This window comes from Ostrea edulis, chromosome 5, assembly GCF_947568905.1.
Source record: "Ostrea edulis chromosome 5, xbOstEdul1.1, whole genome shotgun sequence".
Taxonomy (NCBI): Eukaryota; Metazoa; Mollusca; class Bivalvia; order Ostreida; family Ostreidae; genus Ostrea; species Ostrea edulis.
The window spans coordinates 34745543-34766783 of record NC_079168.1 but is presented as its reverse complement, the minus strand read 5'-3'; the positions used below and the strand labels follow the sequence as shown (position 1 = coordinate 34766783).

The 21241-nt window shown below is 36.0% G+C and overlaps 1 protein-coding gene across 2 annotated transcripts in view; it reads left to right on the top strand.

Annotated features, from left to right (window-relative positions):
• Positions 1-21241, top strand: part of LOC125652871 (conserved oligomeric Golgi complex subunit 1-like) — a 41081-nt gene that overhangs the window by 5143 nt on the left and 14697 nt on the right. For both annotated transcript variants that reach the window (XM_056165897.1, XM_048882315.2), the window contains exons 4-16: positions 240-306; positions 3043-3146; positions 3484-3553; positions 6365-6544; positions 6649-6690; positions 6895-6981; positions 7414-7552; positions 10824-10880; positions 11942-12004; positions 12125-12206; positions 12877-12982; positions 20724-20828; positions 20966-21057. In XM_056165897.1, the coding sequence (XP_056021872.1) occupies positions 240-306; positions 3043-3146; positions 3484-3553; positions 6365-6544; positions 6649-6690; positions 6895-6981; positions 7414-7552; positions 10824-10880; positions 11942-12004; positions 12125-12206; positions 12877-12982; positions 20724-20828; positions 20966-21057 (1194 nt within the window). The remainder of the gene's footprint in view (positions 1-239; positions 307-3042; positions 3147-3483; positions 3554-6364; positions 6545-6648; positions 6691-6894; positions 6982-7413; positions 7553-10823; positions 10881-11941; positions 12005-12124; positions 12207-12876; positions 12983-20723; positions 20829-20965; positions 21058-21241) is intronic.

Sequence of the window (21241 nt, the reverse complement as noted above, 5' to 3'; positions counted from 1 at the left end):
TGCTTAAGATGCGTTTTAGACCAGTGCTTAAGATGCGTTTTAGACTAGTGCTAAAGATGCATTTTAGACCGCTCACAGAATCATAAAATAATGTGCATGCATTATGCAATACATTAACATTCTTTACATTAAATTGCTTCAATTTTCCTTCATATCAAAAAATGTATATTTTCAAAATAATAGAATTTTTATATAGTGTATGATATGTGGTTGTATATAGTAATAGTTCTCTTCTTCAGAGAGAGATACAGAGATTTGATAGAGGCTGCTGATACCATCACAGAAATGAAGAACAGTGCTCAGAATGTAAGATTTTCTATTAATTTTAACATCTTACATCTGTGCATAACACTTCCAGAGAACACAGACTACTTAGTTCTGATGAGACGTGATTTATCAGTGTATTTGCCTATGTGATAACAGAAACATTTTTGTGTCCTTGCAGTACATGGCAGACATGTAGGGGCCTCTTTGTCTGTGTCCCAGATGTATCATGAATTAAAGAATGTTTGGGCGAAGTAGAGAGTACAAATGTACTATGCTTCTCTCACTATTCTCAACAGTGTAAACCTTGCTATTACTGTCGTCCATGTTGCATTTCTTCAGTTTTATTTTGAAAGACGTTAAGAATGACGTCACAGTAACTTGACGTCACAAACGTTGCTGAACCCCGCACCATCGGACTTTGGCGTGACCATCGCACTTTGGCATCCGTAACGTTAACAAACCATCGCATTTTGGCGCAGACCATCGCATTTTGGCGTGACCATCGCACTTTGGAGCAACCATCGCACTTTAGAGTCTTACACATATTCCCAGGAAATTCTTATTCAATAATTTTTCTGGGAGTTATGCCCCATTTAAACTTAGAATTTCAAACCCATCTGTTCTGTTCTTGTCAGCACAACTCCTCTGAGACTGCTCAACAAAATTTCGCGAAACTTTGTAGTTAATAAGGACACACTATGTAGATGTGCATATTCCCAGGAAATACTGATTCAATAATTTTTTTTGGCAGTTATGCCCCTTTTGAATTTAGAATTTTGAGCCCATCTGTCCTGTTCTTGCAGTAATGCATAGCATTACCATTCATTATGTGAGGCATTGTCAAGCAATGTTGGAGCAAGGGGTATGTGAGCTTGCTCACTTTTGCTTTCTTTCATTACATCATCTTACATCCATAAAGAAGCAACATTTATCTGGGTTATGAATACTTTGATAACTAAATTCAATGGAAAATGCATTATTTGAAACATTTTGTCAAAGACTATTATACTATTGTACATTTACAGATGTAATCTAGGCTTATAACCAAATGCGCCTGTCTGTAGGCAGAAAACGTTGCCTATCTATATTTCTATGCCTGTCTGTAGGCAGAAAATGTTGCCTATCTATATTTTGATAAATGGATGTCATTTATCAAAACTGACATCAGAATGGGTTGATAGGGCATATTAGCTCAGCTGGTACAGTAGTGGAAACCAAACACAATAACGAAGTTGGTTTCAATTATAAAGTACACAGGATTTTTAAAAAAAAAATCTGATGTAGAGCTATAAAAATTTCATCTTGTTTAAAGGCTTACATTAGCATTGAACATTGAAGTGTACATGCCGTCATGTGATACGACTATCTATACGTATAGATTAAAAAAATTTGCCAATAAACTCAAAAACGCATGCTCCAGAGTTACTGCTTGCACCTTTAATATTGTTTCATTTGTGTATAACACAGAAAAATGTTATAACATTATTTCTATCAGATATATACCTGGCTAGTTAATTTTGTATACATGCACAGGATTTACTTGTTTACACAGTACCTATATACTGTACATTTCGTGCATCAGGTCATAGGTTCAATTCATCATATCAACAAGCATTCACTACTACTACTACTATATGGGGGGGGGGGGGGGTGTATATAACTCGAACGCATGTAAAATATGGAAAAACTACTTTGTCAAAAAAGAAAGTGGGGACCAAGTTCCCCTGTAGCTACGTGTCAGTAATAATTCTTTGTTTTCAGATTCACGTGTACCTTACATGTGTTAATGTATTGGAACAAGTGTTCTACATGTATGTCATAGTCAAGTAGTAGACAATTTTCACACATACCGAGGCCTTTCCTTTCCTGCATTAACACTCTACCCATCCTACCCACCGCTCACTTAGCATTTATTGGCATGTGCGCAAAACATCACTAAAAACAATATCTGAATCATGTGCAGATCTAGAGTGGGGGATCCAAATTCCCCTCTGGAAATGGAAGTTATTGTACGCTTAGTAATAAGAAGAGAACCAGATCACAATATTATGTCTGTACAAAACGGAAACGATTGTTTGATATCCTTCTTCCATTGTGCATACTTATCAGACACACAAACTACTCACTGTGCATACTCATCAAACACACAAACTACACACTTTGCATACTCATCAGATACACAAACTATGCACTGTGCATAATTATCAGATACACAAACTATGCACTGTGCATACTCATCAGATACACAAACTGCACTGTACGTACTCATTAAACACACAAACTACACACTGTGCATACTCATCAAACACACAAACTACACACTGTGCATATTCATCAAACACACAAACTACACACTGTGCATACTCATCAAACACACAAACTACACACTGTGCATACTCATCAGACACACAAACTACACACTGTGCATACTCATCAGACACACAAACTACACACTGTGCATACTCATCAGACACACAAACTATGCACCGTGCATACTCATCAGACACACAAACTACACACTGTGCATACTCATTAAACACACAAACTACACACTGTGCATACTCATCAAACACACAAACTACACACTGTGCATACTCATCAGACACACAAACTACACACTGTGCATACTCATCAGATACACAAACTTAGAACTTGATGCACAAGTTATCCAGTATCTCCCCTCCACCCCTTCCTTCAAATTTGATTATTAATCCTTAGTATTAGTACTACCACTCAGCGTTTCACTGTGTACATGTACCGGTGTATTCATTGCAGGTAATGTCATCTATAGCGAAGATGGAGGACATGTGTAAACAGTTAAAACAAAGACATATGATAAAGGGTTCTTCTTTCCAGCAGAGAATAGGCCAAGAAGATGGGTGAGATAGTCTTAGTCTAGCTCTGAATTCAGATTTGAAATTTTACTGAAGCTGTGATGTTACAACCATTATATTATATTTAGCCTTATTTTTCTTTGCATTTTAATTTTCACTGAGGGATAAGTCCATGAAATCAAAACCACAGTAAAATAATGTTTTAAAAAAACCTTTTTTATACAATATGATATGGAAATGTAAAGCATGAATTTAATATAAAGTGAATTCAAAGAATGTGTTCAGTATTTTATTTGCAATTACAACATGCCTGTTAAAGTGTTTTTAATTAAGTGTTATTTTGGACAGTGCATCTTAGTATATGATTTCTTTTTATTTGTAGGAAAAAGCAGGAAGTTCGTTTTTATGGTATTGCCTCCCAAATTAAGTTTCTTCTGGATATGCCGGAAAAGGTAACTTTGATATAGTATTCCCAACCAAGTGTTTGTTTGGTACAATTCAGTGCTCCAAGTCACATCTACAATCGGGTTGCAAAATGGCGACTTAGAAATATTTCTGGTCGCCATTTTCATATTTCTAGTCGCCATGTTCAAAATTTCTACTCGCCATGGTAAAAGATTTTGTAAATAAGACCTACAAGTTTCATTTTAATTTGAATATATTTCAAGAAAAAAATCAACACCCATGTATGCGTTTTGTTTGTTTTATTTTTAAACTGAATAGAAATGTGCTGTGAAACATGCTTGATGCTAACAAATCAAGTATTTACTCTGGCAAAAGTTGTATTGCATTGGGCCATCCTGTATATTTTACAGTATGCTTCTGGGGAAGAAAACCTAGCTTTCCAAACAAGGATTTGCTTTAAAGTCCTCAATAAGTGGGCCTTCACTGCTTATCATGTTATGCGAATAAGAGCTCCTAGTTTTGTTGGATCTTTTGCTGAACAATCAGTACCAGCATCAATAAGAACACTACATACATCCTGAGTTTGTAATTGTCTGTGAAAATTAGCTGCAACAGTTGCCCCGCTCGACTTACTGCTAATAATGCAGTCACGGACAAGACGTGTTTCTTACTGTTACCGTGAATAGTCACACTTCCACATTTGAAAGATGTACACCAGGTCGTGGTAAAATCGGACATTGGGTGTCCAGAAATGGTGGACGTTGCTGTCTGATTGGCCTCACAAATTCTGCAAAACATTTTGCAATCTCTGTATAAGACTGGGGTTCTTCCTTTACTTTTGCATTTTTCTTTAGACAAAGCTACGTCATCTTTAAATGCAGAACTTTCTCCTTGTGATTCTTGAATTTCTTCGTTACATATACTAGGCCGAGGCTTCTATATTTTAGCCGAGTTGCAACGAAGTTGAACTCGGCTATTGGTTTGGTGATGTGGGCGGGCAGTTGGGCGTCAACAATTGGTTTCCGGATGATAAGTCGAAAAGTTTACAATCTAATCAAATGAAACTTTGATATATTGTTGGGTACCAGGTAAGGAAGATCCCTATTGATTTTGGAGAAAAAAGGTCAAAGGTCAAGGTCACAGTGACTGAATATAGAATGAAAATTTCAGAAAAATTTGGTTTCCGGATGATAACTCCGAAAGTTTAAATCTGAATCAAATGAAACTTTGATATATTGTTGGGTACCAGGTAAGGAAGACCCCTATTGATTTTGGAGAACAAAGGACAAGGTCACAGTGACCGAATATAAAATGAAAATTTCAGAAATATTTGGTTTCCGGATGATAACTCAGAAAGTTTAAATCCGAATCAAATGATACTTGAAGATATTGTTATGTACCAGGTAAGGAAGACCCCTATTGACTTTGGAGAAAATAGGTCAAAGGTCAAGGTCACAGTGACTGAAAATAGATTTAAAATTCCAAAAGGATTTTGGTTTCCGGAGGATAACTCTAAAAATTTTAATTTGAATCAAATGAAACTTGGATATATTGTTGGATACCAACAAAGCAAGGCCCCTATTAATTTTGGAGAACAAAGGTCAAGGTCACAGTGACCAAATATAGATTGAAAACTTCAGACAAATATGGTTTCTAGACAGTAACTCGAAATGTTTAAAACTGAAATTAGTTCTTCACAATTATAAATATACCACGTCATTCCTGGCTTTACAATGTATCCCATGCAACTCGGCTCATGCACCCCTGGGTGCATATACTGATTTTTACTAAATCTAAAGTGCTTTAACCCTCATTTTACTGCCATCTTGATTGCTTTCAAACGCTGTTTTGACCAAGACTGAAAAATATTTATTCAGACTTCCAATCCCGATTACAAAATTTTACTGGATGCTCAATTTTTTTCCACTCGCAAAAATGCGACTTAAATATAATCTCTAGTCACAAAATCAATTTTACTCGCAACTTGGAGCACTGTACATGTAGTAATTATCCTTTCACTCTGCCTGTCAGAATGTCCTCCCAAAACTTTTATGATATCATATTACTCCTGTCATCACCTGTGCTGATTCCAAGTGGTATGAGTGTCACTGTCTTTGGTGATCTCAAGGTGTGTGAGACACTAGTGATCCCAAGTTGTGTGAGACACTGGTGATCTCAAGTTGTGTGACACTCTGGTGATCCCAAGTTGTGTGACACACTGGTGATCCCAAGTTGTGTGACACACTGGTGATCCCAAGTTGTGTGACACACTGGTGATCTCAAGTTGTGTGAGACACTGGTGATCTCAAGTTGTGTGAGACACTGGTGATCTCAAGTTGTGTGAGACACTGGTGATCTCAAGTTGTGTGAGACACTGGTGATCTCAAGTTGTGTGAGACACTGGTGATCTCAAGTTGTGTGAGACACTGGTGATCTCAAGTTGTGTGAGACACTGGTGATCTCAAGTTGTGTGAGACACTGGTGATCTCAAGTTGTGTTAGTGTCACTGTCTGTGCTAATCCCAAGTTGAACGTGTGTCATAGAATTGTCCTTATTTGTGAACATTGTTAATGCTAATGGCATTGCATTCATAAATTAAATTGAATAATGTTTATTAGCTTGATTAAAAAGATTAATGGTGGGAGCTGAAGGATTAATAGAGAGATTTCATTTTTCTTTTGTGTTAACAATCCTATTCATTGTACATGATGGATGTCCTACATCTGTGTCACTATTCCCTATATATTCCCAACAATGGTAGTTAATGAAATGGAGTGCAGTAATAAGAATATAATGAATATTTATATTCTGTAATCATAAGGCTATGTAATCTATGATCTCACAACTGTTATTTTTAGATATGGAGTGCTTTGGATGAGGAGGACTATTTGACAGCAACAAGGCATTTCTTGTTGTCACGCCACATTCACACGAGTCTACAACTGGAATCACAGCAGTCGGGGAATCTGCTGACGCTGTTCCCCGTACTGACTCGACAGTGGGCTGCTATCAGTCACTTCAGGACCACAATTCTCCAAGTTTGTCACTCAAAATAATCATTCATGCATTTGCAACTTGCTCGATTCTGTACTTTTGGTTTGATTGTATTGGCTGTATTTAGAACTGATTTTCATTTTGACAGGGCTGTAGGAATGTACTAAAACAGGCAGGAGCTAAAGATGAGGTATTGCAACTTCTATGTCACTCTAATCTTGTGATTATTTTACTGAATGGAAAGAAAGGGAAGACAACCAAAATTATGGATAAAGTTTTAGTTTAAATCATTATGTGATAGATGTACTTAAATCATGTTGCTTAAAAAGTTATGCATGCCCAATGTTCCTTTAAAATATCTTGATATATGCTGTTAATATGTATACTTTTTCAGCAAATAGCTAGAGCTTTGTGTTCCATTATTGTGTTAGAAGACAGCACCCCCAGGCAGGTGTTCAATGAATTTCTACTGGCAAGAACTGTGAGTAATAATTGTTTTCTGGTCATTTACATTCAACTTGTACCTGTATGTGTGTAATGTGTATTCAGTTCAAGCACAGAATTATCATAGCTATAGTGGCTGTAGTGATGTATGGATTCTTTTGTTTTATTGGTGATATACATGTAGTTTTTTCATATGGATTATATGCAAGTCAGTTTAGGTTGATATAAAACCTTTGTGTGCAAATAACACCTTTATCATCTCATTTTATGTGTGCTTCATTACACTTTTAGATTAGTTGATATGTGATGATTAATTAGACTATATTGAAATTCAAGACAGTTAATTTACTGTCCAATTAATTGCATATATCAAGGGTATGGTAGTGGTACAACTTGATCTGTTGGCAAGACATGTTGCCACATTTGTCTTGGTTGGATATTGGTGTATGAATGTGATTATTTTGAACAGGCAGCAGTGCAGCAGTTGTTTCACCCAAGCCACCAAAACGCTAGTGTGAAGGATCAGATCTCACTGATCGTTCAGCTGATAACGACCACAGTGCACCAGATTCACACTGTCTTCTACAGCCCAGAAATACCATCTGACAGTGAGTTAGGGGGGGGGGGGGGGTGCTTTGGGGGGAAAAAATTATACAGTAGACTGACATCAATAGAAATATATACACATACATGTATTTCCAAATATGTTATCATTTGATCTAAGATTTTGATTGAAGTTTGCCAATATTGTTTGTTTGTGTGTTTAACTTTTTATGTCCCCTTGAAAAGGAGTTGGGGTGGGGCATAATGATTTGGACCTTTCAGACAACCAGTATGTCGGTTGGTCGGTAAACCAAGTGTTGTCTATTCAGTATCTTAAAGGACACAACACATGTTTCGAAACTTTATAAGCAAAATTAATTCTTTGTTTACCTAAAACTACTTAAAATGTGTTTTTAACGAAATATTTTGCGTAGTTTTCGAGTTTGAAAGCGATGGAATTCAAATTTTGCGATATGCATATTTACTTTCATTATTTTACATGCCATTTAGTGTGATGTGATATGCTCCCTTGGGTTTGAAAACATCTACAGTATTAGCCATTTCATAAACAGAGTAGATTTAATCGATAAAAAACCAATTATCACGTTAACAACTTGTAAATAACATTGCATTAAGGTGTTTTATGCCATTTAAAGGTATACTAGTTGTCGGTAGAAAGGATTTAGACTGAGTATTTTTCAATTTTTCGAAGGAAGTATGAGAAAAAAGACATAGATAATTTTTTGTTGGATCAAGAACTTTACCTACATGAAGCTATAAGCACTGCTAGGCCTACAGCATAAGAACTTTATCTACATCGAAGCTATAAGCACTGCTAGGCCTACAGCATAAGAACTTTACCTACATTGAAGCTATAAGCACTGCTAGGCCTACAACATAAGAACTTTATCTACATCGAAGCTATAAGCACTGCTAGGCCTACAGCACAAGAACTTTACCTACATTGAAGCTGTAAGCACTGCTAGGCCTACAGCATAAGAACTTTTACCTACATTGAAGCTATAAGCACTGCTAGGCCTACAGAATATACATTGTGTTCTGGTCTTTAAATTCAATACACACTCGGATCAACTGATCTTCACCTTGTAACAACATATCCAATGTAACTTGTGCTCCCAGTTTCTACCAACTGGTTGATTTGCAAAAATTTTAAAGATACAAAATAATTGAACTTTTAATTATAAATAATAAAATATTATATTTCCTAACTTTAAATTGAATTATAAAATTATGCCTCATTGAACTCGTAACATCTTGAGTGTGTCAGTATAATGCCATGCTCCCACTTCCTAACAATGTGCAGATCGCAGTTCAAAAATAAATAATAACATTGCTTTATTAAAATAAAATATTGTGATTTCCACTTTAGATTTGATTATTTTTAAAGATTTTTTCTTTCTTTCCGAAATGCACCCGTGATAGTAGCTAGGCCTTGTTGTCAACAATGTATCATATCATAATTTGTCTAATCTAAAAATGAATAACAATTGCACTGTTTGTTTTAGAAAAACAGCACCAATTACAGATGTTTAAAGGAATAACATTACCAAATAGTGTGTAGACAGCGACCCATATAAACATTGTTTACTCGCAATATTGCCGATTTCATACTCGCTTTCCTTGCTACATTTGGGTATTTACATCACTATTTGTATGCACTGGTGGAGAAAACATATAAAACTCAGAAAATTTGTCAACATTGATTTAAATGTTGTCAATGGTGAATAAATTAGGCACTACTTTCACAATTGGTTGATCCAAGAAGGTCGCATTTGATGTCGCTGTACCACTTGACTACCTAGCTAATTAATGAGACTTTTTTAAATCGGGGCTTAGATTTAAATCCATATTGTGGCTAATTATTGCAATATTTTGGTGAGGTAACGATTAGAAGCAATTACTATAAGCATAAGAAAGACAAAATGCATATAATTTGTATACTTTGGAAACATGCGATGTGTTCTTTAAGAACCTATGATTGACAGACATCAAACTTGTTATACTAGTTTCCCCTAAAGAGTAGATGACCCCTATTGATAATGATGTCACAAGGTTAAGGGTCAATCTACTCTGGACATAGGAAGATATTGTCCACTCAATATCTTTAGAACCCTTTGCTTGCCAGACATCAAACTTGATATGCTAGTTCCCCTACTCGAACATAGCAATATATTTTCTGCTTGATATCTTGAGAACCCTTTGCTTGACAGACATAAAACTTGGTACCCTGGTTTGCCCTGAATGATTGATGTTCCCTGTTGATTTCAAATTACAAGGCCAAAGGTCAAGGATTGAACCACTCTGTACATAGGAATTGTCTGCTTATCTTGAGAACTGTTTGCTTGCAGACCTCAAACTTGGTGTACAGGTAGCCCCTTAAGAGTAAATGACCCTTATCAATTTTAAAGTCACTTGATCAAGGGTCAAATTCTCTAAATATAAAAAATATTGTCTGCTTAATATCTCGTGAAATGATGAGAATTCTGACTCATTGACCTCTTGGTATCTGCATGCTTTTGTACATATAATTGAATTTTTTTGTATACCTATGATGGATAGGATTGTAATACGATGTCATGCAGTGCATCTGTCTGTAAACATGTCTCTCCATATGCATGTCTGACTTTCAGCTCATCTGTCATAATCTTCTAGGCCATTGTAGTTGTTGCACAAGTTCCAAATGATATGTTAAACGTTTTCCCAATGATATGATTAAGTAGCCTGTTGTTTTTTTAGGTTAAGGTTAAACTTACTTTGGTATTTCTATGAACTCAAAACAAGACAGAAACAGTACTAATGAAACTAAGTTAACACGTATTGAAACATCATAAACAGGTTGTATAATGGTACAGTGTGTCTGTGTGTCTATCTGTTCATCCATCAGCACCTTGTGGGAAAGATAAAATGATTACTAATAAGGCTACGATAATCAACCCTAAGACACATTTTCCCTATGGTGAAATGTAAGATGCCTTTTATTCTCAAGGTCAAGGTCATACTTTTATGAGTAATCATGAAGGAAAAACAGTACTAATAAGGACAGGATTGGTGCCAAGAATATTTTGAAAAGTAGTAAATTTTGCTTCTCAAGTTATACTTTACTGGAGAGAAATCTGTTCAATTTGGTAATTAACAAAGCTCACTTTGAAGTGACATTTTGTTGATAATACTCTATATCAAGAGAGCACAGTCAGAACCATCTTCTTTGGATGCTAATTCTTTCTTTTATGACAACTGCATTACTGAGTATCTTGGATGGGCATATTTTGTTTGTTGTTAATGTATATTAACTGTTTGATTTGATTTTTTTTTCAGTCCCCTGCAACCTGCTCCTGAGTATTTTGACCAAAGTTACATCGGAGAAACAACAGGGTTGGTGTGATTAGCTCCCACATTTCTGTGCATGGGTTGATACCAAAAAGAAAAAGAAAAGCCATGTTCTTAGTTCTAGTGACTCTGATATTCACTCTCCTTGTTGACAGACTATCAACAAGAATTTTCAAAGCACTTGTCATAAAGAACAATATGTAATGTATCACTTATTATGAATTATTGGTTACAGTAGAACCCAGTTACAGCAAATTCTAGGGATCTGTAGATAATATAGTTCATTATATCCATAATTTACTCTATCCATATAACAACTACTTTCTAGAATTTATGATGAATTTTGCATAGCAATAGTATAGCCTCCCTAATATTCCATGTCATGTATTAGTATAAGATTACTCATTTTTGAATACATAATTGACAGCTATTAAGGAAAGCTATTTCATTTTGTAATGTCCATAGATAATGCTTTGGGTTGGGATGGTCTAAGAAATTCATTTGTGATATTTAAGATATAATGTGTCTCCTTGTTGGGTTTGCTTACTAATTTTTTAAAATAGAGAAATAAAAAGGATGTTTCCAAGAATTCAGAAAAACTTTATTTTATCTGAAGATTTGCTTTATTTGTGTTCATTAGAATTGAGGTTTAGAGAACTTAGAGCTTTATTTTTGTTACTGTTGTATTTTTATTGTTTTTGCAGAGGGAAAAATGAAATTAGCACTATAGTCAAAGTAACATAACTATAATCACCACATAATATGAAAATAAAAACTGTCAATTTAAAACAGATTTCATTTGGAAAACGTGAAAATAACCAAAAGTGAATTTAAAACTGTGTATACATTTAAAAAATGCAGATAAATTGCATGATAATTTGGAAATCATGATATTGGTTTTAATTTTATTATGTTTGCAGTTAAAAAAATGGCAAAATTAAATCACTGTGAACAGTGTAATAGTGTGACTGACTTACTGTGGTGATTATAGCAAGTATTCAGATTGTGAGAAATGAAAACCCTAGTATCCAGGTGAGGAACCTGGAACGACTGTAGAATTTAAATGACTTACAGCGTGTAGAAATTATTTCTATGTTGTATTACAGACAGTGGATTATTAGAAACTCCTGGATCTATGTCTGCTAGATGCTTGCCTAAATCTGTACTAGGTACGACCCACACTGTGACTTATTTACTCTGTCTATTTTTAAACACACCTGTTTGTGGATAAATCTAATTTCTGGTACCATCAATTCAGTGTGATAACTTTTCACCATCATTGTTTTCAGAATTTGTGCCAACACTGCGATCCCATGCAGTGCCAGTGTCTGTTCAGCATCTCCAGGACAACTGTCAACAGTGGATCAACACGTAAGTCAAGAGCAGACAACTGCATAAAGAATGTGCATACATCATTCACTAGTTGAGACAACTTGCATGCATTGAAAGTCACCTTCAGCTGAGTTTTAGTCTAGTCATTTTACGAGTGTTGTGATGGAATGGCACAGAACTTGAAACAAATACATATACTCCGTACTAATTTAAACATAATAATACATGTGGGTATCAAAAGTTGATTGAGAACCTCTTTTTCATTAAGGGGGGGGGGGGGTGCATATTTGTTGGCATCTGTTGGTTTGACATTATGTAGGTTGATAGAACAAAGTGTTGTCCACTCAATATTTAAAGAACCTTTTGAGGTCTCAAGGTAAAAGGTCAAACTGAACATAGAAAAATATTGTTTGTTCTATATCTTAAGAATGCTTTGCTTGAAAGACATCAAACTTGGTAGACTGTTACCCCCAAAACAGTAGATACCCCTCTTGGTTTTCATGTCACAAGGTCATGATTCAAATGGCTGTTTATTTGGAAAATGTCTTTTCTGTATCTTTAGACATCAAACTTAGTATTGTGGTTGCCCCTGACTAGGAAATAACCCAAAATTTTCACGATCATTACAGACATTCTAAATTTAAAGATGATTCTATTTGGTATTGCTATACAAGGGCATACATGTCTGTAAAACATTTTTGTTTTTAAGGTGTATGAACAATGTAACAAGTGGGGTTGGAAAACTACTCAGCTTTGTCAACACTGTTAAACGTTTAGCTGACATTCGCAATGAAGTATGGCTGTACTTGAAACAAGTGAGTTCAGGTTTTATTAAACATTACATATAGTATTGCATGTATTTTGAATAATGATATCATATGATCCATGTATTTGGATGCTTCATTCCTGCTTCTGTTAACAGGTGTATTTGATTAAATCAGACCTAGGGAATTTACACTGTGATATATATGGTGATAGATTTTTAAACTGTTTCAGTTCCATTGGTTAGGGATCTTGGTCTCCAGCTTAATATCACATTTATGGATGCTTTGTTTAATTCTTGAATTGGATGCTGCTTCTGATATAAAATTTACTCTTTAGTGACAGTGATTCAGATAAGTGTTTTAAGTCCAATACCAGCTTACTGCAACCCAAAGGTTTCTTGTTATAAAAAGTGTGCCATGATCTTTAGTCAGGGTCATTATACCCCCCGCAACAAGTTGTGGGGGAGTATACTGGAATCGGGTTGTCCGTCTGTCTGTCCGTCCGTCCGTCTGTAGACGCAATGGTTTCCGGGCTCTAAAGCATTATCCTTTCCACCTACCGTCACCATATCATATATATGGACTACCCATGGGATGAAGATGTTCCCTATCGATTTTGGGGTCAAAAGGTCAAAGGTCAAGCGCACTGGACATCGAAGTAGTAATATGGTTTCCGGGCTCTAAAGCGTTATCCTTTCCACCTACAGTCACCATATCATACATATGGACTACCCATGGGATGAAGATGTTCCCTATTGATTTTGGGGTCAAAAGGTCAAAGGTCAAGCGCACTGGACATCGAAGTAGCAATATGGTTTCCGGGCTCTAAAGCGTTATCCTTTCCACCTACAGTCACCATATCATACATATGGACTACCCATGGGATGAAGATGTTCCCTATCGATTTTGGGGTCAAAAGGTCAAAGGTCACGCGCACTGGACATCGAAGTAGCAATATGGTTCGGTTTGTCATGCCATTTGTTTTTTACACTCAGAAAAGAGGTAGTTTATACCTATTACTAACACCCTTTGGGAGATTGGGGTAAGCGGGGGGTATTCTTAGTGAGCATTGCTCACAGTACCTCTTGTTTTGAATAAATCAAGGTCATATGGATTGAGAGAGTAAATTCTTTGGTGTAAGTGCATAGATTACAGTGTAAGGTATTGTTGAATTACAGGACTGCAAGCAGAAATAAGTAGTCCCAAAAGCTCTGTTTACTGTGAATGTTCTTTACAATTCACCTTCATGAGGTGAATAAAAGTTTTAGATATTACTTTACTGCAAGTTTTAGAATTTGAGTACTGTGTAGATTAGAAGAAATTGATTGCATCTTACTGGATTGTCCAGAAAATCATTCAAAATAATGTTTGAAATTAAATTAATATTAAGATAAAAAGAAAAATATTTGCTTAGGAATCTTACATAGTACCTCCACATTAGTGGGTTATGCAAATTCTATCTGCATTGATTGCTACCTTAATCACCCAATAAAACAAAGAAAGACATTTTATTTATATTTTTATGGTTTTTTTTTTAAAAGTAAGCTAGATTTAAATACTAAAATATCATATGGTTGACCCATTCATTACGTTAAATGGAACAGCCAATGTTTTCTTTAAAGGACACATCTCATGTTTTCAAAGTATACAATATTACATGCATTTTGTCTTCTTTATGCTTATAGTAATTAATTCTAATAGTTCGTTCGCCGAAATTTTGCGATAATTAACCACAATAGAGACTTAAATCTAAGCCCTGATTTCATAAAGTCAAGTTAATTAGGTAGGTAGTCACGTGGTACAGTGACGTCACATGCGCCCTTCGGAATGTGAAAGTACTGCGAGATATTATTAAAAACTCAACTTTTAGGGTCCTAATTAATTTATCATGGGCAACATTTAAATCGATGTTGATAAATTGTCCGAGTTTTATATGTGTTCGCCACCAGTGCACACATATAACGATGTAAATACCCAAATATAGTGAGTAAAGCGTGTATGAAATCGGCAAAATTGTGAGTAAATAATGTGTATATGGGTCGCTGTCTACAAACTGTTTGGGGATGTTATTCCTTTATACATCTGTAATTGCTGCTGTTTTTCTAAAATAAACAGTGCAATCATTATTTATTTTTAGATTAGACAAATTATGATACGTTAAATTGTTGACAACTAGGCCCTATGCCAAGCTATTGTCACGCTAGTTTCTGTGGAAACGAGGGGGTTATTTATATTCGGTCTTAAGACCGAATATAAATAACCCCCTCGTTTCCACAGAAACTATTGTCACGCATGCATTTCGGAAAGAAAGAAAAAGACAACACACACACAAATCAATAAAAATATTCAAATTTAAAGTGGTAATCACATTATTTTATTTTGATAAAGCAATCTTATTACTATTTTTGAATTGTGATCTGCACGTCTTTAGGAAGTACGAAGTGGGAGCACGGCGCTATAGCCTACTGACGCACTCAATTAAGATGCTACGAGTTCAATAAAGAAATAATTTTATAATTCAATTTAAAGTTAGGAAATACAATATTCTATTATTTGTATAATTAAAAGTTCAATTATTTTGTATCTTTATTTTTTGTTGTTGTAAATCTACCAGTTGGTAGAAGTTACATTGTATCGTCGATATATGTTGTTACAAGGTGAAGGTCAGTTGATCCGAGTGTGTATTGAATTTGAAGAGCAAAACAGAATGTATGCTATAGGCCTACCAGTGCTTATAGCTTCGATATATCCATTTTCTCACAGTTTATCAGGGTCTCTGTCCAAGCGATGTTTGAAAAGGTGACTGGGTGTGTTTTTTAAGGTAAAGTTCTTGCTCCAACAAAAAAATTATCCACGTCTTTTTTCTCGTACCTTCCTTCGAAAAATTGAAAAATACTCAGTCTAAATCCTTTCTACCGACAGCTAGTACACCCGAGCACGGCACAAAACATCTTAATGCATTATTATTTACAAGCCGTTAACGTGACAATTGGTTTTTTGTCGATTAAATCTAATCTGTTTATGAAATGGCTAATAGATGTTTTCAAACCCAAGGGCGCATATGACGTCACACAAAATGGCGCGTAAACTAGCGAAAGAAAATATGCATATCGCAAGATTTTAATTTCATCGCTTTCAAACTCGAAAACTACGCAAAATATTTCATTTAAAACACATTTAAAGTAGTTTTAGGCATAAAAAGAGTTAATTTTGCTGAAAAAATGAAAAAGTTTAGAAACATGCATTGTGTCCTGTAATGACATTCCATATTTGGTAATGATTATGTGACCAGATGGAACTAGAAAACTGGATAGAACTAGTTTGCAACAAACATATTCATTGTATCAGATGAAAGCAATATCGATTTAATATGAAATGTAAGAGAAAAGATTCAGTGAATGTATATATAGTAAAATATTGCCTGCTCAGTATCTTGAGATTCCTTTACTTGACAGACATCAAGCATGTACACTAGTACATCATTGGAGTAGATGACCCATGTTGATTTTGAGATCAAAGGTCAAGGGTCAAATTACCCTGGATATACAAAGATATTGTCAACTTAATATCTTGAGAACCTTTTGCTTGACAGACTTAAAACTTGGTACACTGGTGCATCCAAAAGAGTATATGGACCCAATGTGCAAGATCATGACTACTTTTTCCATCTTGCTTTTAAATTTTACTTTCCCCTTTCAAAGTCTCGCGAGACCCAGAGTATGCGAGAATTTGGGCATGTTGGTAAATAATACCAGTTCTGCAACTTTTGTCGTGATCGATTCACCTGATTTTAACAATGGTGCACCATCATTGCATTGCAGTAGACTGTAGTAATGATTCAAGAAAGAAACATAATACCCAGAAATATCCACAAATGATAGATTTTAATGGAAATGTGGTGGATTTTTTCCCACTGCTGTCAGCCAGGAAATTCCCAAAGCTGAGAAGAGCTTGCGCCAAAATATATAGCTTCACAAGCTATATTCAGGAATTCATTTTTCCTGTATCCAGACGTTTTTACAAACCTTTCATTTAAAAATACTTTTAATTGTGGAAAGCACAGGTTAAATCGTCTTCATATGCCATGTTTGAATAAACAAAAAATGCCCAAGATCAACACGCTCTTCCGGACTTCTACAAGAGAGTTCCGCTAACTCGGTATTTACGATCTTGCGTATTGACTTGGAGGTCACATGGTCAAACTACTTTGGATACAGAAAGATATTGTCTGCTTAGTATCTTTAGAACCGTTTGCTTGACAAACTTCAAATATGGTACATACACCCTAGTTAATAGATGACCCCAAGTGATTTTAGGTCACTATGTCAAAGGTCAAGGGTCAAAGTACTTAATATCTTAATAGGAACTTTTGCCTAACAAACATCAAACTTGGTACACCAGAACACCCTAAAAATAAGATGAATCCCATTGGTTTTCAAGTCAAAATTACTCGAATGACTTGTTATTTGGAAATGTCTGTTCAAATCACCCTGAATATAAGAAAATACTGCTTATCAGCTTTAGAACCTTGTATGTAAGAGAGATTTAATTTAGTATTGTGGTTGCCCCTGACTAGTAGATGACCCATTTATTGTCATTATCATTACATTTTAAAGTTAATTGCCACACAGGGGGACATTTCTTGTTATTGGAAGATTTAGTAGTATGTCAAGTTTTAAATGCCATTGTTCAAGGAGGGTATGTGATATTTCATAATACAATTAGTGGGTGTACTGTTTGAGAGCAATAAAAAGTGTGTGTTTAATTCTTATGTGGGTAGTCATGACATACTTACATATACAGATATATTATGTTCTAGATTATTCACCTCCTGGTATCCTAGTTTTAATCTGTATATCCTAACCTCCCATTGGCATTATTCGTTCTTTATGAAGAATACCTTTTCCAAGAAAAATTGTGAATCCATATAGTCATTTGCTTCTTATATGTAATTTTTCCTCACATATACACATTGAAAAGCTGTAGACATTTAGCTAGCAGGTACTGTATGTAAATGTTCTGTATACATATTAGCCAGGAAAATGTCAGAACCGGCGCCATTATGTAAACTGGAGGCGGCATTCTCGGGCCGATTTTAAATACTTGCTAGCCGAATTCAATGTTAAACTCGCAACTAATCAAAGATATATGCAAGGGTTTAGTGTTTCATACTAAGATGACCATTAAGGCCCATGGATCTGTTTTATGTGTACCTAGAAGTAAGCTTACAGATGATATTCATCAGCATCTGAGTCCTGGCATCCTGTCTCTACCTAATGTATGTTTGCCAAATCCTCTGACTGGTTACCCCAGACCATGACATCCTCCAGTTCGAAGGTCAGCAGTGGTGGCCAAACCTCTGCTCATTGGTTCCAGGCATCCAGCTTGGCTCCACTTGTTTGTGCGTTCTGCTGCCTCTGCCAGCTGTTGTACTAAACTCTGGAACAGCCTCCACTCTGACTGAGCAGGAAAACCCCTGCACCAGACATCAACAGTAAACTGTGTTGCCTTCCAGCCCTTCTCCCTGCACTCTGTCATCAGGTCTACATACTTCAGACTCCTCCTTTGGTGTGCTTGATAGAGTTCCTTCCTCAGCAATGTCAGCTATATGTCCACCAGCATCTTGGACTGTTTAGACCTCAACTCTATGTCTGGTTTCAATGGTGTATCTACTGTCTCTGAGAAAACGTGCCATCTGTTCAAATCTGCCCTAAGTTCCCAGTCTCCTCTGTTGAGCACTGATGATTTCCATCCTTTCTTGTTCTCTGATCTTGCACCTTCCCGAATGAAGTTTCTTTGTTCCTTCTCCACAACGTCAGTCAGTTCCCTCGGTACTTAGTCATGTATCCACCTCTACCGACCTTGCATAGGTGCATCTGATCACCTGCCATTGTACCTATCTCCTACATAGCTTTCACGCAGGATCTTTGTGAGTCACCAATGCTGTAGATTTGCAGATGAAGGTAGAATATCATGTACATTTACCGATCTCAATAAAAACACAATTCTGAACTGATCCATCTTCCATAGGTCTGACCATATAATGTTGCATTATAGAAACTCCCATCTCATCCAAGCACCCTGCTGCTTGAGTTCTGCTTCCCATGATCCTCCGGCATTTTCAACCTCTCTTCTAACCTCACCCTGGACACTGGTCCTACTCTCTATCTTATCAGCCTCTGTCCATTGTTGGAAATGTGACACACCAACCCCTTCTCTGCATCTCTATGTGTTGCCAATAATGTCCTGCAACTCCAGCACGTTCTCTGCTTGGTATACTTATGTTACTGCAGACCATTTGCATCCCAACCATGTCTGTGCATAGGTCTTGTGATCACATGATTCTTGTAATGTCATTACCAGTCTGCATTTAGCCACCTTGAACTTCTCAATCACCAAAATTAGAGCTGAGGTGATCCATCCCTTCTTCAGCACCAAAAATGTAGATTTCTTTGATTTAAATTTCTTATGTGCCCAAGTTACAATATCTTCCACTGAAGCTGAAACACATCTATTATGTATATGTGTGGATGTAGTCACTGTGAGGTCATCCATGAAACCTCATATGGGTGGCTGGTACATTCCTTGGACCTCTTGCTTCTTTCTCCATAGCTGTTGTCATCAAGTTCATTCCCATCACAAACAGGATTGGTGAGACCATACATCTTGTCATGATTCCCTGCCATGCTGTTGCAAACTCTCTTCTGTAAATCTGATACAAATTCCCTCAAAATTTCTACATGATAAGTTCTATCAACATGTGCAGCACTGAGCCATACGCATTAACAACATGATGCCAAACCACTGGAATTTCCCTCTTTCGCTTCTTTGATGAGTTGACTTGAGATGCTGGTGTGCTCCACACATCCGGAGAAACCTTGGGTTTTCTATGTTGACACTCTTTGATGTAAAACCAGGGTTTTTAGCATAATCTTATCTTCCTTTCCTGAGAATGTTTTCGAAAGACTATTTATGTATCAGATACCTTTAATGTTAAAAATCTTCTTCATTCCTGAACACCTAGGAACAAAGTGCATAATTATATTGAGCATGGAGACTTCTATCAAAATATGAAATTTGTGACCCTTGAACCAGGGAAGACCATATTGTGAAATAGTACGGAATCTTTGAATATCTTTTTTAACTCTCAACATCAGCTCACAAACTGGGTGCTTAGTTTTAATGAACGTGAGACCTGTACCAAACTTGTCAAATTCGTAACCCCAGAATTAGTGGTTTTGTCCCAAGAGTGAAGCTCTGTGGTTTTATAGACTGAAAAAATACATTTCAACTTTAGAAAATATTCTTCACTCCTGAAAATCTAGCTCTTAGCTTGCTAATGAATTGACAATGCATCATCACCCTAATCCAAGGTCATTTAAGTAAGGTCAAGGTCAGGAATAACAACAATCCAGATTTTCTAACTGTACATGAAACCTTGTAATTTAGAGATACTGGCTGCTTGTTCTTGGCATAAAGGTTGCTTACGACTAGAATCAGAAGTTTTACACCACCTTTTAAACCATCAAGATAGCCAGTTCTTGGAGTTTTAAAGATGCACACCCACGACATCTGTGCACAACACTTCTAATATATGTTTTATGTTATGTTAACAACAGTTGACCGTTAAGGACCATTGACCTCTTCTATAAAACTATTATGAGATGGTTTTCATGAAAATTAAATAACTATACTTCAAACTTGTCAAAGTCATTGGAGGGGACAAATTTGGTCCATACCATACATAATTCTTGTTACAATGATGGTTTGGATGTGTGATGTTCGTTTGTAGGACAGCAGCATGCAGGCCTGGGATTCAGTATGTCTGAGGATTCTGAACAAACAGCTGTCAATTTGGCATGGATTTCTGCAGCCACTCTTTATAAACAGAGTCAAGGTCGGGAAAGAGGACAAGAATATAAAACTTACTTGATACACTATTACTGTGAAATTATATCTATCATACTGGTATTTCAAATATTTCTTTATTACGGTACTCATGTTCACAATTTCAGGATACATTTTTTTTTTCAGGCATTGATTAAATTTCAGTTGGATACCAGCACTGAGTTAACAAAACGTCAAATTACCAAGGTTGTTATGGCAATTGGCTCAACAGAAGAGGGGTAAGTACCCATCTCCTGAACTGTAACCAAGCAATCCCTAAACAACGAGACATTTCTTATAGGATAGTCATCTGTCTAAACAATCACACACTATAGAATAGTCATCTGTCTAAACAATCACACACTATAGAATAGTCATCTGTCTAAACAATCACACACTATAGAATAGTCATCTGTCTAAACA